Source organism: Camelus bactrianus, chromosome 29 (genome assembly GCF_048773025.1).
Source record: "Camelus bactrianus isolate YW-2024 breed Bactrian camel chromosome 29, ASM4877302v1, whole genome shotgun sequence".
Classification (NCBI taxonomy): domain Eukaryota; kingdom Metazoa; phylum Chordata; class Mammalia; order Artiodactyla; family Camelidae; genus Camelus; species Camelus bactrianus.
The window spans coordinates 22389039-22415471 of record NC_133567.1 but is presented as its reverse complement, the minus strand read 5'-3'; the positions used below and the strand labels follow the sequence as shown (position 1 = coordinate 22415471).

The following is a 26433-nucleotide window of genomic DNA, read 5'->3' as shown; positions in this document are numbered from 1 at the left end:
ACTCATCTTTTCTGAGTGGTGCAGATCAGAAATTAAATACAGCTTGTAAAAGTTTGCTACTTCAACTCTTAAAATGCCACTACTCACTCGAAATTCATGCAGGGGAAATAAATCCAAATTTAAGAGCCTTTTTCTATTTTACAAAATAAAGAAATGAACGTACTCCATGCTCACCCATCTATCTCCCTCACAAGGCTGTGGGACCCCTTTCAGCGCAGGAGCCGCGTCTTCTTCATCTTTGAAAACCAGTGTGCCCATCACAATGCCTGGCACGTAGCAGGGACTCAGGAAAGAATGGTTGAATAAAAAATAGCAAATATTGTTATATTACCAAGTTACTTTTCATTGGTTCACTAGTAACTATAACCTATTTATAAATAAATGAGTTGGTTCAAATATACACAAGCATTTACAGCTGGGAGGGTATAGCTCAGTGGCAGAGGGCATGCCTAGCATGCACAAGGTCCTGGGTTCAATCCCCAGCACCTCCATTAAAAAAATAATAAATAAGTAAATAAACCCAATTACCTTCCCTCCCCCAAAAATAAAGTAAAATAAAATCTACCTTTCTTTGAAAAAAAAATATATATACAAACACTTACTACTTGTCTGACACTGTGTTAGTTCTGGGGATAAAAACAGACATACCCCTGCCCCGGAGGAGCTGCCGACTGCCCAGAGTGGGAGAGGCAAAGACACAGAACTGTATGACAAGGTGGGCTGCTGAAACTAAATACATCAGAACAGAGCTGAAAAAGCCCGTAGCTCTGCCCAGCAGAGAGAGATAGCAGAAGGATTCAGAGAGGAGGCTATGTTTGTGCTGGTCCTTAAAGGACAGAGGAATAGAGAAAGGGAATTTAAGTGGAAAGAAAAACACATGAGCAAGAGGAAAGCTCAGAAAGAACAGGGCTTGCTAAGTGCCTGGCGGGGTTGTCTGCAGAGACCAGACGCTTAGGCGTGGGGTTGGGACAGGGGCTGCCAGGGAGTGGCTGGAAGTGAGGCTGGAAAAGGGGGTTGGAGCCAGAGAGAGCGAGCTCCTGAATGCAGAGGCTCCTGAACGTTCCAACTCTGCCCGGCTCGGCTGGCGGTGTAACCCTCATCAAAGGTGCGGAGCCAGGGGAGGGCGCCACCGGCCCCGCGTCGTAGAGAGATGATCAGTGCAGGGGTGAGACATTCGGACTGGAGGCCAGAGAGTGGGAGGTGATGACAATATAGACATGAACTGTGCCAGCGGGTGTGACTGAGAGTTCCTGCTGCCGGAGACCCTCGTGTTACATACACGATTTCCAGGTTCACAGATCTGTATGAGCGTGTGAAGAACAGGTATTCAGTGTCCCCATTGCCCAATCCCTGTTGCATTCCACAGAGCCAAACTTAAAATGAATGTCCTGTGCAAAAAGGCAAACATACGACTTTTGCCAGTTAAACTCCTGGCACCTCCTCCCACCTATATTTAATTTTAAAAAGACATATTCTTTCCTTGTTTGCTCCTTCCTTAACGCTGGCATCTGTGTGACACCATAGACTGAACGTCACTGCTTTATGAGAAGAGAGATTAGCACCACAGGTCACCGTGTGACATTCTTCAGCCATTTGCCATCACCGGGCCACAGATGATGTCGTGTGGAGGTGAGGAAATCATACAATCTTTCCTCCCCGTCGCCTCTGCTGAGCTAGCAGGCAGAAGTGCCAGCTGGAGGGTTTATATGTTTGGCTGAGGAAAGTAAACTAGTGCTTTTGGATTAAAAAAAAAAAAAACACAGCCTTTATCCTGCATATTATAAAATACATCGTAACTTACTGCAGATCTGGGATTTGCAAGCACGGAGTCACACCCAACTTATCTGGCTCCTTCAATGTTCCAATTTCTAAAAAGTAAAACAAATTACCAAAACTTTATAAAAGTAAGGTGCACTGAAGATTCTTTTTTTTTTAACCATTTATTTATTTCTTTATTGGAGTATAGTTGATTTACGATGTGTTAATTTCTGGTGTACAGCACAGTGATTCATTTCTTTATATATATTCTTTTTCATTATAGACTATTCATTACAAAGCATTGGACATAGTGCCCTGTGCTATACACAGCAGGGCCTCGCTGTCTATTTTACATATAGTAGAGATTCATTTTTCTAATCCCTAAGAGGCAAAATGGTCAGAGCGTTATTGATGTGGAAGTGAGCATATGAGTGATTTTTTCTTTTTTTCCCTTGTCTTTGAAAAATGATATTTTAAAGCCATTATCCACATGTTGTTAAATGCATTAACATTTTCCCAATCATTGTGCATGAGCTGCAACAATTAAATTCTGCCCTGTCTAAGTTTCAGAGGCAAGATATATTCTGGGAAAGTCCAGTTCCCCAAGTCGGGGTCCCTCTAAGATGGCCCCTCACTATTCCAGGCAACCAGGGTCTCCTCCTTTTCTATGGTCCCTGAATAATCCTTTGTAAAAGCCTTCTGGCAGTCTCCTCCTTCCACAGCCTCCCTGTTCAGGTAACACGTTTTCCCAACGAGTGTCTGGCCACCTCCTACAGCATCAGTGAGCCAAAATTCTGTGCCGCCCGTCCAGCTCAGCCGCCGTCAACCTCCATTGCTTGGAGGCACCTCCACATGCCTCCAAGGTGAGTCATGGCCTGCCTTTTAAATTAGGTTGATTTAAATACATTAATTTATGTTGCTGATTTTTGTACTGTTTAGGGTGGTGTTTGATTTTTGCTGTTGGGTTGTGGGTGAACTGCTTGTGTGCCCACATTGCCGTGGGCAGCGTAAATTGTAAATTGCCTAGAAAGGGCAGCTTGGCAACACTACCCAGAATGCTTACAACTGTCCCTGCCCTTCAGCCTAAATCAACTCCTGGAAATTTAAAATAAGGAAACAATTAAAAGGAAAAAGATAATGTGTGAGCAAAGATGCTCTGAGCAATATTATTTATAACCATAAAAATGGAACTAACTTAAATGTCCAACAATAGGAGAATTATAAATAATTATATAATTATAAATTAATTTAAACTTTGGCTGCAGGAACCTCTCTTTGTTGAAATTATACATAAGCTAAATGTGCAAACTGCTATAAAATATTTTGTTTTTAAAGAGCAACAGCTCCAGCTGAAGCAGGGGGTATGGGCCGGACCCATGGCCTTCCTGTGTGTGTCCCCACCCATGCTGCACTCTGCACAGGGTCCCAAACCCCCTCTGAGAAATTCACAGGGCACCGTGGAGCATGATGGGAAAACCACTGCTGCACCATTTCTGTGGGCACTAAAAATAAGGGAATGGCCACATACACAAAATGCTTCTGAGACAATGTCATAAAGTGATGATAAATGAGGAGGGTGGAACACAGGCACGCTATACATATGTTACCCCAAAAGCAGAAGGGATAAAGCCTTAGTTCTTGTCTTGCCCAAAGGAGAATTCAGACAGGAGACGAAAGTGTTATGTAGGAAAAGATTTAAATATGTTATTAGCAAAGGGAAATTACACCTCCAAGAGCAGGAGGCAGGCTGATCCCAGGGCGGATGGCAATGGTCTCTGTTTGCCCCCTTCTCTTACACCCTCGCTTAGAGGGGGTCTCTTGATTGATTGACAGCTCTTGCCCCTGGAGGGCTTAGTCATGCCTGTCCTCTTTGCACATGTCCTTACCCATGATGCACACAGAAAAACCCATGGAGGGAGCCTAAACCACAATGCTAATTATATTACAATGAGCGTTGGGTCACGTCTGGTTAGGTCCTTGTCACTACTGCACAGTTTCAGCCCTCTGGTTCTAACTGAATTCTTGCCAGCACTCATTTAGAGGAAGCAAAGACCCTTTATGCTGAAGACGGGCACACTGCCATCTTCTGGACCATCCTCCTTCTCCTCCACCTATCTGCCCAGTGCCCCTGTCCTATTCATCTAAGTAACTGATAACAGATACATATATATGCATACGCCTGTATAAAATTTGCATAATTAAGAAGACTGAAATGATGGTAGATAGATGAACATCATTGGTCTAAATTACAAGGCTGCTGTAGAAACATACACCTTACTTAATGGAAATGCATTTTATCAAAGTCGCTAACTAGTCCTAACGCTTTAGGTAATTAACCTGACCTCCCTCAGCATTCTCATCTGTAAAATGGCAGTAATGATAGTTCCTGTGTCTGGGGTCACTGTGAGCCTCAACTGAGTGGATCTGTGTACAGAGCTTGGAGCAGAGCCTCAACAGATTTTAGCTGTCCTTGGTAACATCGTCATTCCCTTACACTCGGTGGTAAAATTTTTGAGATAAATTGTAATAGAAAAAGAAAAAAAAATCAGATTTAGCCAGTAAATGCCTACCCACATTGGCTATGAAGGGCCACCCCTGAGCTGAGACTCTCCCCTACTGTAGAGGGATCCCAGGAAACAGTGTTTAGGAAGCTTTTAGATCTCCACCCAACCCCTTTTAATACTTGATTAAAACAGTATTTCCCCCTCAAACCTCTAATGCAATGAACATAATCAGTACAGTAACTTGAAACACCAATTCTTCTTGTGTGTATACTGAATTCGGGAATTTTTGCTTTAGAATATTTTCCTTAATGGGGTGTTCTGTACACATATAGATCAGAGAAGCTATTAAAATAAGGCTAAGTACATGGACTAAATATTTAATGGGAAGGGAGAGATCCATATTTATATGATGTTTCCTGTCATATAAACGCAGGTCAGTAGAATGCTTTATGTCCTCCTGTTTTTCTTTCTTCTGTTATTCAGCTGTTGGCTAACATCCCCTCCCCACCTTCTCATCCACGCCTCTAACTTCTGAGGTGGATTCCCTTGTCTGAAGCCTTCCACCAGAAGCAGCAGCATCTCAAATAGAGCGTCAGCATTTACTTTTGTATCAATTTCAGTCAGTTAATCAGCAAACCACACTGGCATCCTTGATGGTCAAATAGGCTGACTAAAGCCTAATGACTTTATAAGGCTGACTGACTTTTAATATAATTAAAGGAATGCTTCTGAGCCCATGTTCTTAAGAAAGCAATCTCCCCACCCCCCCACCCCTTTTTCCCTTTAGAGCTTTTCTTTCATTTGAGAAGTACCAAACGTCGGCAGTGACCTCTAGTGCCCGCATCTAAGAGGAATCTGAAGGCATGCCCCTTTGCTGACAGATTGTGTTCATTCAAACAGAAGATCTGAGTGCACCAGGCCCTGTGGCCGTTCCTTTCGTGCTGCTGCTGGTCTGAGACGCCTCGCCAGCTTACGATACCAGTACTCTTCCCCTCCTCTTTGTGCGGATTAGCAAAGTGAGACCTGGAGCAGCTAAGAAACTTGCCCACAAGCCACTGCGCTTTGCCCTCCTTCCTTCTGACTAGAATCGGGGCTCCTTGGTGATCAGCCTCCAGTCGAAAAATGTGCAGAGTGAAGTGTTCAGATTGGCCTCGGCTGCTGCAGTGTGGGAGGGTAGGGCCAGAAACCCTGAAGGCTTCTCAAAAGCCTTTACTTCTTCTTTTTTACCCCCATTTTTAAAACTGAAGTATATTTGATTTACAATATTGTATTATTGTATTATGTACAATATTGTAAAGCTGCTGGTGGACAGCACAGTGTTTCAGTTATACATACATATATACATATAGACTTTTTCCTTGCAGGTTGCTACAAGCCATTGAATATAGTTCCCTGTGTTATACAGTGGCACTTTGTGCTTTATCTATTCTGTACATAGTAGTTTGTATCTGCCAATCCCAAACTCCTAATTTATCCCTCCCTCCCACCCTCCCCCACCCTCCCCCACCCCCAACCCCTGTAAACATGTTTGTTTTCTATGTCTGAGTGTGTTTCTGTTCTATAAATAAGTTCATTTGGGTCCTTTTTTTTAGATTCCACATATAAAGGATATCATATGCTGTTTATCTTTCTCTGACTGACTTATTTCACTTAGTATGAGAATCTCTAGGTCCATCCATGTTGCTGCCAATCTTTTTGAGAAAAGATGAAGAAAAAATTGCTATTCTCTTATATGAGAAAGCAATAACCTGACTTCTCTAGAATGTTATGGCTAGAAAAATCCTAGTCATGCTCCCCCAACTTTTCTGTGAACTTTTTTGGTAAATTCCCCTGATTGTAAGAATGGCTTCGGAGGAGAGGAGGTGTGCATAAAGTAGGTGGATACACAGGAGACCTAAGGGAAGAAAGCCAGACTGAGGCAAAGGGAAGCTGTTAGACTGCCTCCAATGACATCTCTGAGGCTTGAAGGCTGGGATGAGGTCTTGACCCAACAGAGAATGAGGGCTCTAGAAAGACTAGTAGCTGCTTCCTAAGTCCCCCAGGAGTCTTAACAGGAGTGAGGTGCTGCCAAGGAGAAGGACAACGTGGTGAAAAACACAGATACCTTTGTAAGTAAGCGTCTGCTGAGAACGCTTTTACTATGTAAGTCTCTTCTGTCTGCTTACAGATCCTGAGCAGTGCTTGAAGACCCCTGGTCTAGCCCTTCCCTTCTGCATAGAGGAACAACACTCACAGATGGGACTCTGCCTTTTGTAGGAAACAGAGGAAAAGATGACACGCTTATAGAAGCACAAGTGAAGAGCCACGCAGCGTTAGAGCAGCGTGGACTCCAGGAAATCTACATGCAGACTTGCTTCCACCTGAGACGGCCTGCCCTGATTTTGTGCTGGTAGAGGTAGACCCAGAGGGTAGGAACATCATGTGTTTACAGGTAACGAGTACTTCCTCGGCCTTCTCTCCCTGGCAGGGGCGGAGACACAGCCCAGAGGAATCTGTACGGTGCCTGGAGGATTAAGGGATTCCCAGAGCAGGTGGCAGGGATGCGCCCCGAGGGACCGGTAGCCGGGAGATGCACCTGGGGGACAAGGGGGCAAAGGAGGTAAGAACAAACGAGAAGGAATCACAGGGCACCAGGTGTGAGCTGACTTGACTTACTCATGGACACAATGACACACTCTCTGTCTCACACTGAGAGGTAAAGGGCACAGGAATCCAGCACCAGGAGATGGAAGTAAAGCGGCGATCTGTGTTACACGCTCTTGCTGCGCAGCCTCCGGGGCCCGCCCCTCCCAGGAGAGCGAATCAGCTTTCCTTCTCCGACAGCGCCACCTGGAGGTGAAGGAAAGGAATGCGTCACTGCGGTCCTATGCCTGCCTCCTTTTTCAGCCTTTAGGGAGATTATGCTCACATAAAATCTTTCCTCTTAAAGCTTTTTTTTTGTAATTCCTGTTAAAATGCTCTTTTTCTGGGACTGCATATCCTCCCTTTCCAGCACTGACCATTCACTGCGAGACCATCTTTCTCCTCCCTGTTCTCTCCTGTGCGTCCTCCCTCTCACACCAGCATTGTTGTTCTGGAAGATTCCGTGTCTGGGGCCAAGGGACCACCTGAGTTTGGAAATACGGCACCCATGAAATTGTGAGGGAGGGTTTCCGCGTGAATCAGCTACTTGACAGTAAGATTTAGACCTTTGCACATCGCTTGAAAATTCGTAGAAGCCTTTCAGATACTGAAGCACTATTGTTTGTGAAAATCTGTGTATATGCACTGTTGCACTAACTCACGTCGTGAAGTCTGCAATATCTTTTACAAGTTTTTTTTTTTTAAGGAACACTGCACACTCTACAGGACACCAAGGCTGACACAGAGTTACAAGTCTACACCCAGTCTTCTACAGCAGCACAAAACTACTCCAGAAAATTAAAGATTGTATTGTGAGTCTCTGTGTTATTTTATTGATTTCTGACTGAGATACAACTGACATGTAACACTGTGTAATTTTAAGGAGAACCTTGTGTTGATTTGATACATCTACATATTGCATTAGCTCATACCTCTCTCACGTCCCATAATTATCATTTCTTTTTTGTGGTGAGAGCGTTTGAGGTCTAGTCTCCCAGCAGCTTTGATGTCTACAGCACAGTGTTGCTGACTGTCACTATGCTGTGCCTTCGAGCTCCAGAGCGTCTTCACCTTCTAGTTGCAACGTTGTGCTCCTTGACCAACTATGTTATTTTAAATATGCATGAAAAAATATCCATTTGTTCCTGAAATAAATATGTATTGATGTCTATTGTGTGCCAAGGACTATTTAGATGCTAGGAACTCTGGTTGACAAAATGAAACCCCTGTTCTTAAGAAGATTAACATTTTAGTAGGAGAAGTGGATGGATGACTTTAGAAATAAACAATGTTATGTTATGTTAAGTGCTATTAAAAAAAAATAGTCAAGCAGAGTAAGGAGGAAGAGAGTAACTTCAAGGAGCGTGGTCAGGGAAAGTTGCTTTGAAGAGGTGACATTTGAATAAATAAGGGAGGAATTCCTGTGAAGATCCAGGGAAGGGCTTTCTAGGCAAAGAAAATATCAAATGTAAAGGAGGAACAGCTAGGAGTGTGGGGCTCAGTGGGTGAGACCATAGTAGACAGTGAGTACAGACAGACAGACAGCCGGCACGCAGATCTGCAGAGCCCCGCCAGTTGTTGTAAGGACTTTGGCTTTTATTCTGAGGGAGAGAAAGTCACCCAAGTGTGGAGCTCCATGGAATGAAACACTTTGCCCTACTTTTAAAAGGTTCGCTCTGGCTGCTGCGTGGAGGAGATGGTAAGAGGGAAAAAGCAGAGCAGGGAAGCCAGTTGGGAGCTACAGCTTAAGAGCAGGACTCTGTCTGTAGGACTCGCTGACAGACTGATGTGGTTTGAGGGAAAGAGAGGAGGGAGAGCTGCCTGTGAGTCTGGAGTAGCTGGTGGTGCTGTTACCAAGGCTGCTGCCCCCAGGATCATATCCCCGCCCCTCCCTCAACTAGAAACCAATCGCTCTTGTCTAAGTCTCAGGAGGCAGCTGCAGAGAAGAAACAAGAACTGGTTAGAACCGAGGGAGTCCAAGATGGCAGAGGAGTTGACTTCCCGTGGACCTTGAGCCTCATATGCTCATTGTACTGTATTAGCGTGCTAAGCGACACACCCACCAGCACCAGGACAGTTGACCGTTGCCATGACAACAACCAGAAAAGTCCACCCAAGGACTGACGGGCTCCATCACACCCGGAAGGGGGCATCATGATGGCAGAAGCCTCCCGTAAGAGCCCACGTGGCCCGCCCTGGGCCAGAGCTGTCTCCACCACCCTTCCTGGCCGATGGCTTCCCGCTCGAACACCTCGTCCTCACGAGTGCGTCTCTTTCCTTCTCCCTGCTCTGGCACTTTCCTTCTTTTTCCCCTTTTGAGAAGTAAAAGCAGTTTCACTCTATCACTCTGCCTCAGCTGTGAATTCCTTCCAGCCAGCAGGCAGGGACCCACACTCGGTTGGGTCTCCTAATGTAAGGGTCTCACCATCGGCTAACAGTGCCATTGGCTGAGTGTCGCTGACTCCTGGGAGAGGGGGTGGGTGAAGGATGAACGCGGGTCATGTCTGTCTGGACACGTTAGCTGTGAGACGGCCATCAGAAATCCCATGGAGCTGTCCTACGGGCAGTCGGCTGTACGAACCAGAAGTTCAGGGGAAAGCTTGGGGCAGGAGATAGAAATATGGGTCTCACTGGTGTACTTAAATGTGGTTGAAAGTCATCGGGCCAGAAGGAAATATCCCAGAGAAGATGAGGCAAGAAAGAAGCAGCTGGAGAGGACGGAGGAAACCAGGCAGAAAAGTGAAGAGATACAGACACGTGTGTATATGTGTAGGTGTCTATAGGTGTGTGTGTATACGTGCATGTGTGGCCATGTCTAGTAGTAAGTAATTAAATTCATAATGAGATATATAGTATTTCTCTGATTCTGGGCCAAGAATAAAGGGGATTAAAGGAGGTGGGGGAGAAGGGGCACAGGCAATTTTTGGCTTTGATTTATGTCTTAGTCCCAGAACATTCACAGGTAAGCTTACCTGTATGAACTTATCCCAGAACAAGGGCATGTGATTAAGTTTTACCAACTCATTTGAGAGACACTCTCTGACCTGGGGATGAACGGACACATCTACAATAAACAGTCATCACTTACAGGAACTAATTCAAGAATTTACTGTTGTTGAACATTAGCCATTCATAGATACAGCTGAGAGATTTCTTTTATTAAAAATACTAACATGGAACATGCCCTCATAACCTTGTCGATCTCACTAATGTTTAACAAGGAGATGTTTCCATGAAACACGGCAGGGAATTTTTGCTTGGATAGGAATGAAATGCATCCTCGTAATGAGGAAACAAGTAGGGCTCTCTGCTGTTTCTCTTCTTTAGTATTGGTTGGAAATCTGGAAAGTCAGATTTGGCTTTCCTTTTTCTAAATAGAATCCTTTAAGTAAAAGAATAATTGGGGCTCAGATTTCAAACTCTTGTGATAAGTGAACAAACTAGGCCAAAAGCATGCTTCTGGGGAGCTCCCCGACATAACAGAACCTCCCAGTGTTTAAGGAAGGAGCACTTCAAGCTTGTGCTCATCCAAGCTCCCATTTCTAAAGGGAAAAATACAAGGAAGCAAATTGAAGGAGCAAAGATGTGGGTTTAGGGATTGTTTGTTTCACTGTTTGGTCTCAGGATGTCCGAGCGACAGCTGGCAAACCAACACAGCCTCGTCCCTATCCCAGGAGATGAGGGCAGGGTAAAGTCGATGATTTGGGGACCCCCCCCCATGGGATCAGAGCTGCCAGAGTTTCATGGACCCCCAAGATTTTTATTATATAGCAACCCTGAAAATTGTCTTTAAAAGTCTTTATACCTGCAAAGTCTCTCCTCAGTCACAGAATACAGATTAGCCTGACTGGTATTTACCAAGTCAGTGGCTCCATCTACGTCCCTGAAGTTATCCTTCTGTTTCTCACCTCAGCTGGCTGAGAAAACACTGCATCCACCTGTATCAAAAGGCGTTTCCCTCGAAGACAATTACTATAAAAAGAAAACAGGATGAAATGAAGAAACAGGCTATACTGAATTCTTTTTGGTATGCTGCTTTACTTTTTGGGTTTTTTCAATCCATTCAATACATAGGTTTAAACGATATCATTGTCAGTCCTTGGGAGCTTTACTGAGACTTCAGAATAAGAAAACTTGAGAATAAGAAAAATAAGTGTAAAAGGTTACATATCACCTAAATAGTTCTAAGGGTTGGGCTTTATCATCTACCTGTGATGACTCAGAGCAGACATTTGAAGACTCTCCTTGAAGGGTAGAGTGGCCTTCAGATTTGAAACTCTTATGTGAGTATATGTGTTGACATGTCCCAAAAAAGTGACGTGTCAGCTAGGGAAAAGGTTGATTTGTCACAAAAGAATAGAAAAATGAAAACCACAGAAGTACATATTAATAGTATTTATCCAAACGTGATCCAATGTTGAGAAAATATTAGCCAACAGACCAAGTCCTTCTGCCAGAATTATCTGTATTTTGGAGATAATGCCTCACACACATACGTAGTTAGAAAATGGAGGAGAATATTAACAGTCTTTTCAGAAACTGTGAAAATTATTCTTCTTCAGTACTACACCAAAACTTAATAAGTGGTAGTTTCTTAAAATCTGTGCATAAATAAACCATACGAATAAACTTTTCATACCTTTTCATACTTTTCCATTAAAATCCATTGGTCTATCTTGCACTTTGAATAGAATTTATCTGTGCGTGACTTTGTAACATCACGTGCTGTCTGGTTAGAAAATACTGGTTCACTGAGTTACCCACATGTTCAGAATGTTGACACAATTCACTACATAATATCAAAAAGATCACATTTTAAAAAATTACTACTGGTCTCATCAGAAACATCTGTAAGCACTGAGAAGCTGGCAAGTTCACAGGGGCAGATACCAGTTTTCCCAGAACTTAATTTGCTCTTGAAAGTTCTAATTTTGTCATTGCCAAGAAATACTTTTCCCTGTTTCTGTTGAAGTGACAAGCTCACTTTGTTCATTTCCGAGATTATACTGGCCAGTTACCCAAGTCTGAACAGCTGTAGTTTGTCAGTTGCTCTTCCAGGTCAAAATGATGCTCCATTTGAAGAAGTGGCTAATTCAGTTTGCAACTCAAATCAGCACATAAGTACTTTCCCTAAAGAAAAGCATCGTACTTTGATAGGCATCAGAAGGTCTTTGCGCAGACTTCCATTATGTTACACCAAAGATTAAAAGAACGTGTCCCTGGGAGTTGAGATTAATAATTAATCTCAGATTAACTTTTTAACAATATTAATAAAATTAATAATTTTTTAATTAAGGGCAAGGAAATTCTTAAGAGAAACTGGAATTTTAAAACTATGATTTCATGGTGGTGGGAAAAAATGACTATCTGTACCTTTTACAGTCAAAGCCTTGATTTGTGCTAAGAAACCAACAATTTTAAACAGCATCGCTTTTGCACCAGGGTGGCAAATGTCAAATACTGGAAAAGGAAAATAGCATCCTGGGACTATTATAAAATTGTTTTGACTTCACCGACCTCTTGAGGGTGTCTCAGGAACCCCTAGCTCCGCCAGGAGTCTTCAGACCATACTTTGAGAACCACTGGTCGGCCCCATGGGCTGTGGAATTCCCTGGTTGTCCAGATGATGGCAGTAGAGGGTTTTACTCAGGGCCGAGGTACGAGGACCTTGGCTCTCACAGGAAGTTGCAATCCTTGTCTGGAGACCACCCTGGTCTCAATGCGACTTTGTTCATTGCTCTTGGATTTAATTTCTCCCACTGATCTTGTGTTAATTTCACAATTGAGAAACTACCATCTCCTTGGGGAACAAATTGCTTGGATTTTTAGGTCAGTACATTATGGGCACTTGTTATTTTATTGAGGAAGAACAGATTTCAAGATGTACTAATTTTACATGAAAACAGAGCACTTACGATTGATTCATGTGTTCAGTCATTAATTCTTTCAACAAATGCTTCTTCAGTCACCTGTGAAGACAAGACACCGTGAATAGTAGGCATGATCAGTCCACACTGGTTGCTAGACAGGACCAAGGAGGCTAGGAGAGAAGAGGGCAAGATCTAACAGAGACATCTCTGCCTCCTGGGAATGTGAGACAACCCAGAGATCACCGTGGTCAGCATCCAGGGTCTACACGTGAGCGCTCCATGCAAGACCCACTATCAGGTCAACAAGTAGCTCTGTCCTGCTGCAAATTCTGGTTCCCAGCTCCAAGAGAGGTCCCTCACTGTGACAGTCCCTGCTCTTCCTCATCACTGTGGAAGAGCATCAATCTATCACTTCATCAAAGCATTAGAAAAAAATTTTTTTCAGTCTTGTGTCCTTATTGAAATGCTGGCCTTGAATTTAACTTGAGATGCTTGATTCTCTGCAGGTGGATACTGGTTATTTAGAAGAACTGAATTATTTTCTGAGTTTTATTCTTTTCAGGCTTTACTTCAGCCATTTTTCTATTCCAGAGTAGACATTTTCCTGTTTTGGTTTTGCCACCCAGAATCTTTTTTTCCTTCTTTGGGTACTCGGCCCCAGCTGTTCTTCACTGCAGCCCCCCTTTCCCGACTCTTTGTGCAACTTGGAAAGGAGCTGACTCCACCTGAGCCAGATAGAAATCTCCAGGCCACGATGACTTGATTCGGGATGGGTATGTGACTCACTCTGGGCAAATGAGAATTCAAGGTAGAAAAATGTTTTAAGTTTCTGGAGAAAGCAGCTCTCCTTTTGCCAGTGGTATGACTTACAGATGTTTAGGTCTATAGATGCAGGCTTTCATTCGTCCAATATGAAAGGAGAGTCTGATTCTTGATGGAGCTCACAAAGGTGGAGGCAGCCCAAAAGAGGGGAGACTGAAGCCTGATTTAGCTCCTGATTTCACCATGATGAAAGCAAGCTGTACCCTTGGACTTTTCAATTATGTGAATCAATAAATTTCATTATTTGCTTTAGCCATTTTGTACTGAAATTTCCATTGTTCTTAAAGGAGCCCTCACTGACACATCACCCTACCCAAGCACCAGATACAAAACTATATGGAGAACCAGAGAACCCAACTTCCGAATACATCACACTTGCAAATCTTTACGCCTTTGTTAATTTTCCAGAACTTATCTCTCCATCTTCTCCATGTTCCCTGAGCACTCTTCAGATCCCTAAAATTAAAATATGTAACACTTTTTATCATGCAGTTTGTTTCTGCACTTGTCTTCGATTTTGAGCTAAAAGAAAGAATTGCATCTTAATCACCATTATATCTTCAGGACCTAGCACAACATTGAGCGCTTATAAGATGTTTGATAAACTGTGATCCAATTAAGTTTCCAGAGTAGGAAAAAAATTTAGCCATGGTCTTCCATCTGTGGGGAATTCCAGCCCAGCATCGTAGGCATTTGCTTGATCTGTAAAATGGAGTTTCCCAGCCCTTGGAGCCTTGGATGGCTTTTAAGTCCATTTTTTCTCAGATGCATTCCTGGACCTTTCAACTGAGGTGCTCTGTGTAACAGAGGGGATGACCTCTCCTGGTTCCATGTTATCTGACTTCCAGCTAGATTCCAGTGGGCACCAGTGGGCACCAACGGGAGTTTGGCAGGTGGAACAAAGGAAGAAGCCAGAGTGCTTCTCCTCTCTCTGCCTCAAGCAGGGACTCAGGTCGTGTCTGTGTCTCTCCAAAAAATAACCACATTCTGCTAGTCAGAATGACATTAGTTTCCATCTCAGCTGAGTGGCCGTGACTCCTGAGCTCCAGGAACATTTCCTCTTTCTAAGGGAGCGAGAGCGTCCTGCTCTTGCTAATCTCTTGGTTGTCTCACTGTCCTGTTTGGTTTTTCAACATCTTCCATTGCCTGTATAATCAATTGTAAGCATTTAATACCCTCTGTTTTAAATACTGGGTGGTTTCTATTTTCCTAATGGAATCTGACTGATACTGTGGGGTGTTTTAATTTTTTTAATTGAAGTATAGTCAGTTACAATGTGTCAATTTCTGGTGTACAGCACAATGTCCCAGTCATGCATATACACGACTTATAGGTTGCTAAAAGATATTGAATATAGTTCCCTGTGCTATACAGAAGAAACATGTTGTTTATTTTACATGCACCATAGTTTTTTCAATGCCAGTAACATTTAATTATGTGTTTGTGTCTAGGGCCCTCAGAGAGGTTCCCTGTACCTCCAACATCCTCTAGGACCAGCAGTCCACAGATCTAGAATGACCTTTCTAAGGGTAGTTATTTCCAGAAGTCCCTGTTAATATACAGATCCTTTGTGTAACATTTCTTTCTAGGTCATACCTTCCGTAAGGAACGTGGGGCTGAGCTCTGGTTCATCCGTTCTCATTGAGACACAAACGCAGAGTTCTGCAACTCTCACCCTCTGAGCAGAAGAGCTAAGACAAGCCAGCCACCTCTCCACACAGAGGTGCTTGTAATGCAAACCCATTCATTTGAAACAGCAACATTTAATGTACCCACTTTCTCCCACCGGATGACTTATTCTGGTGGCAGCGGTAAAACAAGGACGTGATGAGGACATGTCAGGCAGGAAGACGTCTCTCAGCCCATGACAGGAGCTGGGGGCATCTCTGTTGGTTATTATTCCTCTCCAGGAAAGTGAGTTCGTAGCCACATCAGAGAAATCTCCAATTAATTCAACTCAAGAAAGAGTGCATTTTATTCCCCGACAATAAGTATTTGGCATACATCAATCGTGGTGCAAGGTGTTATGATATAGGCAGGAAGGAGACGTGTAGGCAAAACTGTGAAGGAGTTCGAGTCCATCTGGGAGATCCCAACACGCAGACCACTGACTCTTTTGTAGCGTGTTGACATTCTTCCGTCAGACTTGATTCCCATGGAAACTCGTCATGTAAAAAAGTTCTACTAAACAGTAAATGACTTAAAAAAATTATCCTCTGAGGGGGGTTTACATTTCAAGGGGTATAAGAAACCTCAACATAAAGGATTTAATATTCTTCAGTAAATTTGAAATAAAAACAACTTGTGGTAGTTAGTCAAGAGCCTGGAATTTATTTTCTAAATAAAGAGTGTAAACAGTGTAATCTCATTCTGTGGCTCACATACACAAGTTCAAAGTTTGTCTCACTGTCTTTATTGGGGTTGAATCCAGTTTAAGTTATAAATACAGAATGCTTAACAGATATACATCCAATACACGTGGGAAAGGAAAGATATCTACACTGGCAATTACAACACTTCAACCTTTTCAAAAGATAACACCTTTAGGTAACACTTAGACCTTTTGCCTCTAAGAGGTAACTTAGCAGACAGTCTTCAAGGAAATCAGTGCTGTGTGGACTTCTCTAGACGGCTAAAGTCCTATGTGCAGCGGAGGACCAGTGGAATACTGCAGCAGAAACCGTAAATTACAAAGTGGTAACCTTCCTACAGGGTCATTAGAATCCCCATCCTGTACACCCCTCCAGACATAGCAACTCACTCTCTCTGAGGAAACAGACTTCTTTCTCTAACAAGGATATTTCACAACATGTCTTTCTGAACTAAAGAAATACCTTCCCATTCAACACTGGTATTTTTAAAACCGTTAGAACTTCTGGTTGCTTACCCAGGTAAATTTAACAAGTATCCCTTAAAAAAATTTTTTTTTTTCAAGAGATAACTTGCATTTTACTTGTTACATGAACTTATACAGCACATTTGATTGCAAGCAGCAAGATAATTACCAAAGATCCAAAATAAAGTTTTTTTTAAATATTCAAACAATTATATATTCACTACATGTCAGTCTCCTGCAAGACCTCCAACTAGACACTGTGAAGGGGAAACAGAAGCAAACCTCATCTTATGCAGCCACGTACATCATTATTCCACAATGGACAGATAATTGGTTATTTTGTCAAGAAAACTACCAAAGAATACTTTCAATTATTAAAATCTACAACCCAAGGAAGAGAGGTATCTGAAACAAATCATCGAAGCTAAGGAGACTCAGCTAAACTCTCAGAAGGTGATAGAAGTGTAGCATGTGTTTCAAGTCTTAAATGTGGTTATTAAGTTAATGCTTAGTCTCACTCTTTTCTGTACCAGAAAGAGCAAAAGGGGTTCCCCCTCCCTCCTTCACCAAAAGCAAACAGAAATATACAAGAGATGATAGGTCAAAGTGGATATGAAGAGCCAACTTACAGGATTACTTGAGAGATGGAGGGGCTTGTGTAAAAGGGGAGATGGGCGTTGCCATGGAAACGGGCTGAAGGGTTTGTGGACTGATTATAATGTATGCGATTCAAGTCATTTTCCCCCACCGACTGACAGAACAATGACCTTCACAGGACTGCTCCCTGCTCTGCTGCCAAAACACAGGGCAAAATTAGGCAACCTGTCCCTCATGCCCTTGGGGAGCTCTGCCTGCACTGGTACCCTGCAATCTGCTAGTTTCAGACCATGTTAATGCCACAAATCGGCAGCCATTGTGTCTGATCAATTATCTGCCAGTTTATCATTAACATTATTGAGTAAATGCTAGACAGCATAAGTCATTAAAGTTTAAATAGCCATTTATATCCTGGGGAATCCCTCACCAGGATTGTATTGAGTTATCTTGAGCTGTGGGGTGGATGCTTTAATTCACTACATTCCACCCCCCTATAGCTCTCATTTTGTTCCTTTCATTAAAGGTGTCATGCCACGAGAATCAGCAACACAACCCACATGAAAATTCATCTTAAAAGAAAATACCTACTTTCTATGGTTTGGAATGATGTCAAGATATTAAGCTGAGTCACTTGTTTGGAAAAACGTATCACAATCGTATCGCCCTGGGAATGAGTTTAAGTTTTTCACCAAACATGGCTGAGAGTCGTGACCGATCAGTTTCCAGGGCGAGGGAACACGTTTAATACACCCTGGGGTTTGCAGCGGGCGCCCCGTTGTCACGCGGCTTGAAGCAGATATATTTCATGGGTTTTAAGACGCATCAAACGACATTTACCGCTCGGATGCCAGAGTGCAAATCCGACACAGATGACTTCAGTTAGTTTGATATAAAAGATCGGATCTTCGTGCGCTGAAGCTGATAGCGCAACGGCCCCCGGAAATGAGCATCCTAGGAAAGACCTGCTGGTAGGGATGTTTGTGTTTGTTTTGTTTTCTCTCCGCAGACATGTTTGGGGTGGGCTGCCGGGGACAACTTTCAGTGGAAAGAGGCTCTCACTGTTCGGCCCTTCAGAGGCTGCGGTGGACGGTGATTGCTCAACAGAAAAGCTGCCGCTTCGCCCTCCCCTGTGCACATGAGGGTTCGGAATGTGGCCAGCTGTTGAGGAAGAAAGAAAAGCTGGCTTTAGCATAGATGGTTACACTGATATTAATGAACTGCATTGCACAGAAAGTTAAGAAGCCTGTGATGGGCCTCACTCCCCCGTTCCTGGGGGTGAGGGGGTGGGGATGTAGCTCCGGGGCAGAGCACGTGCCTAGCAAGCATGAGGTCCTGGGTTCAATCCCCAACAACTCCATTAAAAATAAATAAATAAAACCTAATTACCTCCCCCACCAAAAAAAAAAAAAAAAAATAAAGTATACACTGCTGTATGTCAATTATATCTCAATAAAACTGGAAGAAAAAAAAAAAGAATGATTTCAAAAAAAAAAAAAGAAGAAAGAAACCTATAACCTTTCTTCTACCATGAACTAAAAATATTTCAATGAAGATGTTCTAAGTTATAGATCATACATCATAAAGCAACTCTTCCGCTAAATTCTTACCACTATACAAACACCTGTGGGTTCAAAAATTAAGTATATAAGCATTCTTCATTTGAAGATCAAAGTAGTAAGAGGAAACAACATTCAGAATGTGGCTTAAAGAGCATATAGCTAGACTGAAAAAAGAAGATGTGGTGTAGATGTACAATGGAATATTACTCAGCCATAAAAAAGAATGACAAAATGCCATTTGCAGCAACGTGGATAGACCAAGAGATTATCATATTAAGTGAAGTAAGTCAGACAGAGAGAGACAAACATCATATGCTTATATGTGGAATCTAAAAAATGGTGACACATATCTTATTTACAAACAAAAAAGACTTATGGTCATAGAAAACAAACTGTGGTTAGCAAAGGAGAAAGGGTAGGGGGGGGATAAATTAGGACTTTAGGATTAACAGGTACACATCACTATATATAAAATGGATAAACAACAAGGACCTACCGCATAGCACAAGGAACTATATTCAATTTCTTGTATTAACATATAAAGGAAAGGAATCTGAAAAAAAATGTTTGTATGTATATGTGTACCTGAATTGCTTTACTGTACACCTGAAACTAATACTGTAAGTCAACTACACGTCAATAAAAAACAAAATCTAAAAAATAAATAGAGAGCACATATCTGGAAATCAGAGAATGTCACTACAAAGGCAGAATGGGACAGTGCACAGGGCTTCCCAAGCTGAGGCCCAGTCCTGGTGCTGCGTCCGGCCATCTGTGTGACCTTGGGAAGATCTTTTATTGTCTCTAGTCTCCAGTTTCCTCATCTATGAAGTGATAAGGATTTGATTACCTCAATAGCTGTCCTCCAGCTCTTGGAATTACACTGAACACTTACAAGCACCCCAATATAACATGACCCAAATTTTCACAGGAACCATGTGGTATTCATCCTGTATAATTTTCATCTTTTGTGCATTGTTTTCCTTAAACAATGATTTTTCTTCACTATATTTGTGCCTTGTAAATGACTAACTATGGAAAAAGCCTAGGCCCCTTCAACAACTGATAATATTTAAACACAATTTAAGTGACACAGGTTTACTTATCATCACAAGGGCCTCCTTTCATGATCACACACACAAAATACTACTTACTTATCTTACAAATTTCATGTAATACACGAAGTATCAAGAAAATAGAAATTAACTAGTAATCACATCACAAAACATAACCACTGTTAGCATTAGGGAGTGTATCTTTCCAGATGCTTCTCTATGTATAAACACACATGCACATGTGCCCCTGCACCCATTTGACACATTTTATTGCAAATAAAGCTCAACAATATGTACTCTTTTGAAACCTTATTTTTTCACTTAATATATATCCTTCGCACATCAACGCATATAAATCTGTCACTATTTTTAATTGCTAAAAAGTGTTTTATTATAAGCATGTTTTATAAATTATTTAGTGATTTCTTAATGATTTAATATATTTTTTTTTAAGATTTGCCACAGGTCTATAGTAGTAAAATGAAGACGGGGGCAAATTACCAGAATAATTCTACTGTCTCAAAAACGTTAGCCAAAAACATACTGCCAATCAAGGAAGTTTTTGGCGTTTGCTTTGCTGTTTTGAGTGAGCATAAATGATTAAATTGTGGAGAATGAGAGCCTCCATCCCCTAAGCTTTCCTAGTCACCTCATCGAAGAGTCAAGGAAATTCAGACTAGGACACATCCATTACGTTTCCATCATCATCATTTAACCGAAGCCTAATATTTCTCTTCCAGTACTAGCCAGGGTGGGAGGCAGAGGTGATGGAGGTCCTTCACGATAAACAGGCAATGGTTTACAACCACGCTCTTTGGAGATAAGTTCAGGCATGATATACAAGCAGCCATGTGATATTTTGAGGTGTCTCATAAGAGTATAGAAACGGGAAGGATAAGGACAAATATTCACAACTTGCATGACTCGTGTCTCATTAGACTGGATCATGATGGCTAAAGCCAGACAGCACTTTAAGTAAATCTCTGACAAAGTCGAGTAGAAGAGGCTGATAAATTCTAACCTCCGGAGCCACAGGGAAGACACCCAGCCTTCTGCAGATCATGGTAATCCAGGTCTGTCTGGAGCGGCCGCTCCTGGTGGTTGTGCAGAAACCCTGAGTCCCAAATTAGGGCACTGACTCACCAGTCTCCCCAAGCACAGCTAGCCTCCCAGGCAAACTGCTGACTCCTCTAAAGATCTTGGGTTTCTGAAGCCCCTCACCCCTTGGACTCCTCTGTAAGCTGATCATGGCACCCTCCCTCTGCATCACCTTAGCCTCACTGGTCTAGCACTGGAGCGTGTTCAGGATCTTTCCCTGACCAGCCTGCCCATTTTGGTAAGAGTCTGAACTGTCCTGATGTCTCAGCAAACCCCTTCCCCTTTTGGCTCCATACCTCCCTCTCGATCACTCAGCCTTGCTAGGTGGACCCATCACCTGCCAGGCCCCGCTTAAACTGGCTTCTCTTGGCTGTGGAGTTGTCCTCCGCCACTGCGCCAGCCTCAAAGTGCACATGCTCAACGAGCCCATGCCAGTCTCATACCAGCCCCTGGCCTCATTCAGGGAGTAAATCTGTCCCTCTGCCCCTAAGGGTGACCCAGCACCTCCCCAGCTCCTGGGTAGAATCTCCCCAGCTCGGTGTGAAGGCTGGGGTAGGTATGACCTGTTGTGCTGTTTTCTTTGGCTCTAATACTGAAAGTTTAAATTTCTACTGTAGTAACCCCAGTAAGCAGAAATACCCTTTCTAACAGCTTTGATTAGTTGAGAAATAATAAAAATGAGCTCTCACTTATGGAACACGGTGAGCCAGGTACTATGCTAAGTATGTTACATCCCATATCTCATGTAACCCCCCAAACAAGCCTTTCAACAATGCACTACTATCCCCATTTAAAGATGAACTTGAGGGGTCGCTGGGAAGTTTCCATCAATGAGCCATCTCGAACAGACTCACAGACACAGAAAACAAACTTATGGTTACCAGGGGGGAAGGGGAGGGTGGGAAGGGAAAAACTAGGAGTTAGAGATTAGCAGATACACACTACTGTATATAAAACAGATAAACAACAAGGTCCTACTGTATAGCATAGGGGCCTATATTCAATATCTTGTAATAGCCTATAATGAAAAAGAATATGAAAAGGAATATATATATGTACAACTGAATAACTATGCTGTACACTAGAAATTAACACAACATTGTAAACTGACTATACTTCAATAAAAAAGAAAGGAAGAAAAAAAAGCCATCTGGCAAATAAGCCATGCACTTAATCACAGAATACTGCATCTCTAACAATTTTTCTCTTTTCTCTTTCTTTTCTTTCTTTCTTTCTTTTCTTTTTTTTTTTTTTTTTTTTTTTGCCATTTCCCCCTAATTTCTTCTTATTGACTGTTTATTATGGAAACTTTCAGACCTACACAAAGGTAAACAGAGCAGTGTAAATAACCATCACCCAGCTTCAGCAGCCACAAGCACATGGCCAATTTTGTTTCATCCACATTCTCACCTATCCTCTCTCTCCCCCTCCCATCCTGCCCAAACTGCATTATTTTGAAGCAAAGTCCAAATATCGTATCATTTCAGGTGTAAACATCTCTCTAAAATATATAACATTTCTAATCCTGATCCTATTAAGGTCCTAAAACAAACTTGTGAGAGTGGCTCCTAAGTCTCCTGACCACCCAGTTCCAACTAATCCTTCTAGATTATCTCCTAATCCTTCCACACACAGGTCCCACTCTAAGCCAGTTTTGTGAAGGGCAGTCCCAGAGCATCTGAAAGAAAAGGGGCTGTAGTCTATGTCTTGACTGTAACAGATATCGCATGGTCATATACAGTAACCAAAATCGTTCACCACACACTACACGTCATGACTTTTATTGTATGCAAATATTGCAATAAACCAAAAGGAGAATTTTTTTTAGAAAAACAAAAAAAGAGCACAGAATTAAAGCCAAATATTGTGCCCACTGAATTTCTGTAGATGAGTAAGCCAATTTAGATAATCTGGGATAAACCAGAGAGACCTGGCAAGAAAAGTCAGCCTTCCAGAAAGTGACAGACCTGTTACTGGAAGTATCAAAACCCAGTGTATCTGTTTACTGGCCTGGCAGTTAAACCAGGCATTTCAGTAAATGACTCTGGGGAGAAAAATGGACTTGACTCAAGAGAAAGAAAATGGAAACCATCTGATTTTCCCTTTAGGTCAAACAGTGACTTGGCAAGAAATAGCAGCAGAAAAAAATGTAGAAAAAAATTGGCACCAACTTACTGAAAAGAGGATTTCATCTTCACAGCTAATGACATTATATAGGGGCATTGGAAATCAATAAAGCAATGTTTCCCAATGACTTCAAAAATAAAGAGGTGCCAAAATTGGGGTTAAAATTTATCATTTAGAAAGTAACACTTGTCAGTGGTATACACAGAAGACATTTTCATTTTACTTTATATAAAAGAACTAAGCAATCAAATAGCACAGGGAACTATATTCGATATCTTATAATAGCCTATAATGAAAAAAATAATATGAAAATGAATATATATTTATGTCTAACTGAATCACTATGCTGTACACCAGAAATGAACACAACATTGTAAATCGATTATACTTCAATTTAAAAAAAAATAAAAATAATCTTATCCACCCTCTCATGTTTTGGACTTTTTAAATATATATTTTTTTATTTTAGGACAGTTTTAGATTTGCAGAATTATTGCCAAGATAGTATAATTAGTTCTCATATACCCCACACTGTTTCTCCTATTATTAACATCTTGCATTAGTATGGTACATTTTTCATAATTAACAAAACAATATTAATGTGTTATCATTAACAGAAGCTCACCCTTTTTTCAGATTTTCTTTGTTTTACCTAGTATCTTTCTCTGTTCCAGGATCCCACCAGGAAACAGCATGATATTTAGTTTTGATATCTCCTCGAGAATTTCCTGATTATGAGTTTCTCAGGCTTACCCTGTTTTTGGTGACCTTGACCGTTCTGAGGACTACTGATCAGGTATTTTGTAGACTGTCCCTCAACTGGGCATTGTCTGATGTTTTCCTCATGGTTAGAATGCGACTGAACTTCTAAAATACCTTTTGCTTCCTTCTTTAACTCTTAAAAATCACCATAACATCATATCATAATAATATGGATTATTACTCAGATAATCATTCAATCTGGTTTAAAATAAAAATTCCTGAAATCTACAGTAGATTTAAATGAATGTTTCAAAGTGAATTACCAGTCACATTAACGCTCTAAAATACAACTATTATTTTATATACTCTACTGTATAAAAACCACATTAATAACATTAATTAATTGAGCTTCAAATAAGATGCAATAATGAATCTACAGCTAGGCAGTCATAATTCCAAAAATTGCAGGGAGTTATTTTTTGCTAGGTAATTTATGCATTTTATGGAACTAAATTATGTATTTTGATATAGTTTCTTCTAAATTACAGGCGGATTGAAAAAAAAAAAAAGTTATTTTCCAAGTGGCTTTAAGGAATGAAGATAGACTTGAAATATGAGGAAAAACATGATCCCCTCATCATTACTACCTAGATGTTATAATTTATTAGCTCTTACTATTAACCTGTTCAAATCTAACAGAGGAATGTAAAAGTACACAGTTTAGCACATAAAGGAGAGAAAAATGAACCCCACTGATAAAGCCCCTGGACCCGTGACAGGTCATTTTCTCCTGGTGCAACTCACCTTACTGATGATGGAAAAAATTCACAGGAATTTCCGGGTCAGTCAAGTTCTGGATTTCCACCCAGACTTTTATAAAATATTTTAGTAAGTAGGTCCCAGATTATCACTTGTCTTTCACCCTAAAGACAAGGTGGACAGAAGTTGGCTGTGTTCAGCACCCCGGGGGGAAGTGCTACCTGACACGACCTTGACAAAGGTGAACCAGCTCTAGTCTTCGATGGGGGGAAGATATAAACAGCGAGACAGATGGGCCAGCCCAGAACAGAAGTACTTTATTAGGTGCAAAAATTACTAGGCTCTGTGCTTGTTCAGATTTCATAGCACATAATTCGAAAAGGAAAACAAAACCAAAACCAAACCCTATTAGGCACAATATCCCAGAGAGCACAGCACCCCAGACGCACAGCATCCCAGAGCCCACGGCACCCCAAAGCCCACAGCATCCCAGAGCCCACAGCATCCCAGAGCCCACAGCACCCCAGAGCGCACAGCACCCCAGAGCCCACGGCACCCCAAAGCCCACGGCATCCCAGAGCCCACAGCACCCCAGAGCCCACAGCATCCCAGAGCCCACGGCACCCCAGAGCATACAGCATCCACCTGGCAGACTGGCTAATCACATGGTGGGTGCAGAGCTCTGACCAGAGCTTCTGGGCATCAAAGACATCCTGAGCCTGCAGACTGCTTGGCCGGCCGACTGCGGGGGCTCTGTGAGCATTTATCAGAAAAACGAGTAAGGAAACTTCGTCCCAAGAAGAGCACAGGTGGCCACCCACAGCCTCTTAGCAGATGCCTAAAGCCCTTCTTCAAGCAGCCTCACAAAAGGTTTGTCAATAAAGCCCAGAGATCAGACCGGCTTCTTAAACTTAGCAGGCACACGCGTGTCTAAGCCCGCTACCGCTCTCACTGCTCACTTTCTGACGTAAAATCCGTAGAAGCAGGTCCAGGGATGGAGGTCACAAAGGAGAATTTCACCTTCTGAGAGGAGCCTTGCTCCTGATCTCCCCATTTGTACCCCAGCCTGTTAATATCTCAGACCAAACCAAAGAAAACAGAAGCAAACGTGTGCAGCCCTAAAAGTGGTTTCACTCGCATCAGTGATGTATGCGCATTACATTTCTAAGAGATGGGAAAGAAATCATCTAATCATAGAAGGTGCAATGAAAAAGAGACATAAATCTCATCTGGTCCAACCCCCCATCTGATTAATGAAAGGAAAACACAGGCTTTACAACACAGCAGAAATTAAAAGGGCAGGGTTTTAAAAAACAAACAAGATTCGGCCAAGTTTCCCCTAGTGAATCAGGATCGACGTGGAAGAAACGACGTACCTGTTGAGAGCTGATACTTATAGGCTGTTTTAAAACGATCCACGTGACGCTCTCTAGAAGAGGCGGGACTGTAAGGGAACCAGGATACGTCCAGTAATCCCAGGATGGAGGAAGCAGAGATAACGGGTCAAAATTCGTGAATCGAGTTTGTTTACCCTGAGGAAGAAAAGAGAACTCCCACCAATTACAACAGGGAAGCTTTACACAGACCTCAGAAAAACATACACCATGTTAATATTGTTTCATAGAATTCCTTAATGCATAGAATTATTTAGTATCTGCTTTTCATATCTTAAAAAAAAAGTATCTGCTTTAATCTAAAAATTTTAGATGAGGTAGTGTGTCACCTCGATTGAGTTGAGAAGCACAAGATTTATTACACGTAAGTGGTTTTTTATAAGTGTTGCAACTAAATGCTTATTCTGCAAAACGTCAACAAAAGAAACTAACTCTGCATAAATTTGTTAGTGATTTTAGATCAGTTAAGACCCCTTCATAATTTTCAAGAGATAAATGGTAATAAATTACTTCTGCTCTGTTGGTCAAGTATGTTCCAACCCTGCTTCAAAGCAGGCAGCATATGCTATGTCTAAGTTTTTTAAAAGCAGAGAAGAGAATTCAGGAGAAATCAAGGAATATATTAGTTACTAATAAAGAGAAATTAATTTTACCTTTTCTTTAATCAACTCCAAAATGTCAGTAATCTTTTGAAGCTGAGAATTATGTTCACCAACCTGAAAACAGGAAA

At 41.9% G+C, this 26433-nt stretch overlaps 1 protein-coding gene across 2 annotated transcripts in view; it reads right to left on the bottom strand.

Moving 5' to 3' along the window:
* Window positions 1-15884: 15884 nt before the first annotated feature.
* The window catches only part of CA13 (carbonic anhydrase 13), a 28948-nt gene continuing 18399 nt past the window's right edge, over window positions 15885-26433 (bottom strand). The window contains exons 5-7 of one of the 2 annotated variants that reach the window (XM_074354866.1): window positions 26357-26419; window positions 25707-25841; window positions 15885-18167 (exon numbers count right to left, since the gene is read on the bottom strand). In XM_074354866.1, coding sequence (XP_074210967.1) covers window positions 18048-18167; window positions 25707-25841; window positions 26357-26419 — 318 coding nt within the window. In that variant the 3' untranslated portion in view covers window positions 15885-18047. Of the gene's footprint in view, window positions 18168-25685; window positions 25842-26356; window positions 26420-26433 lie in introns of both variants that reach the window. The other variant, XM_010951934.3, reaches the window with a different exon arrangement.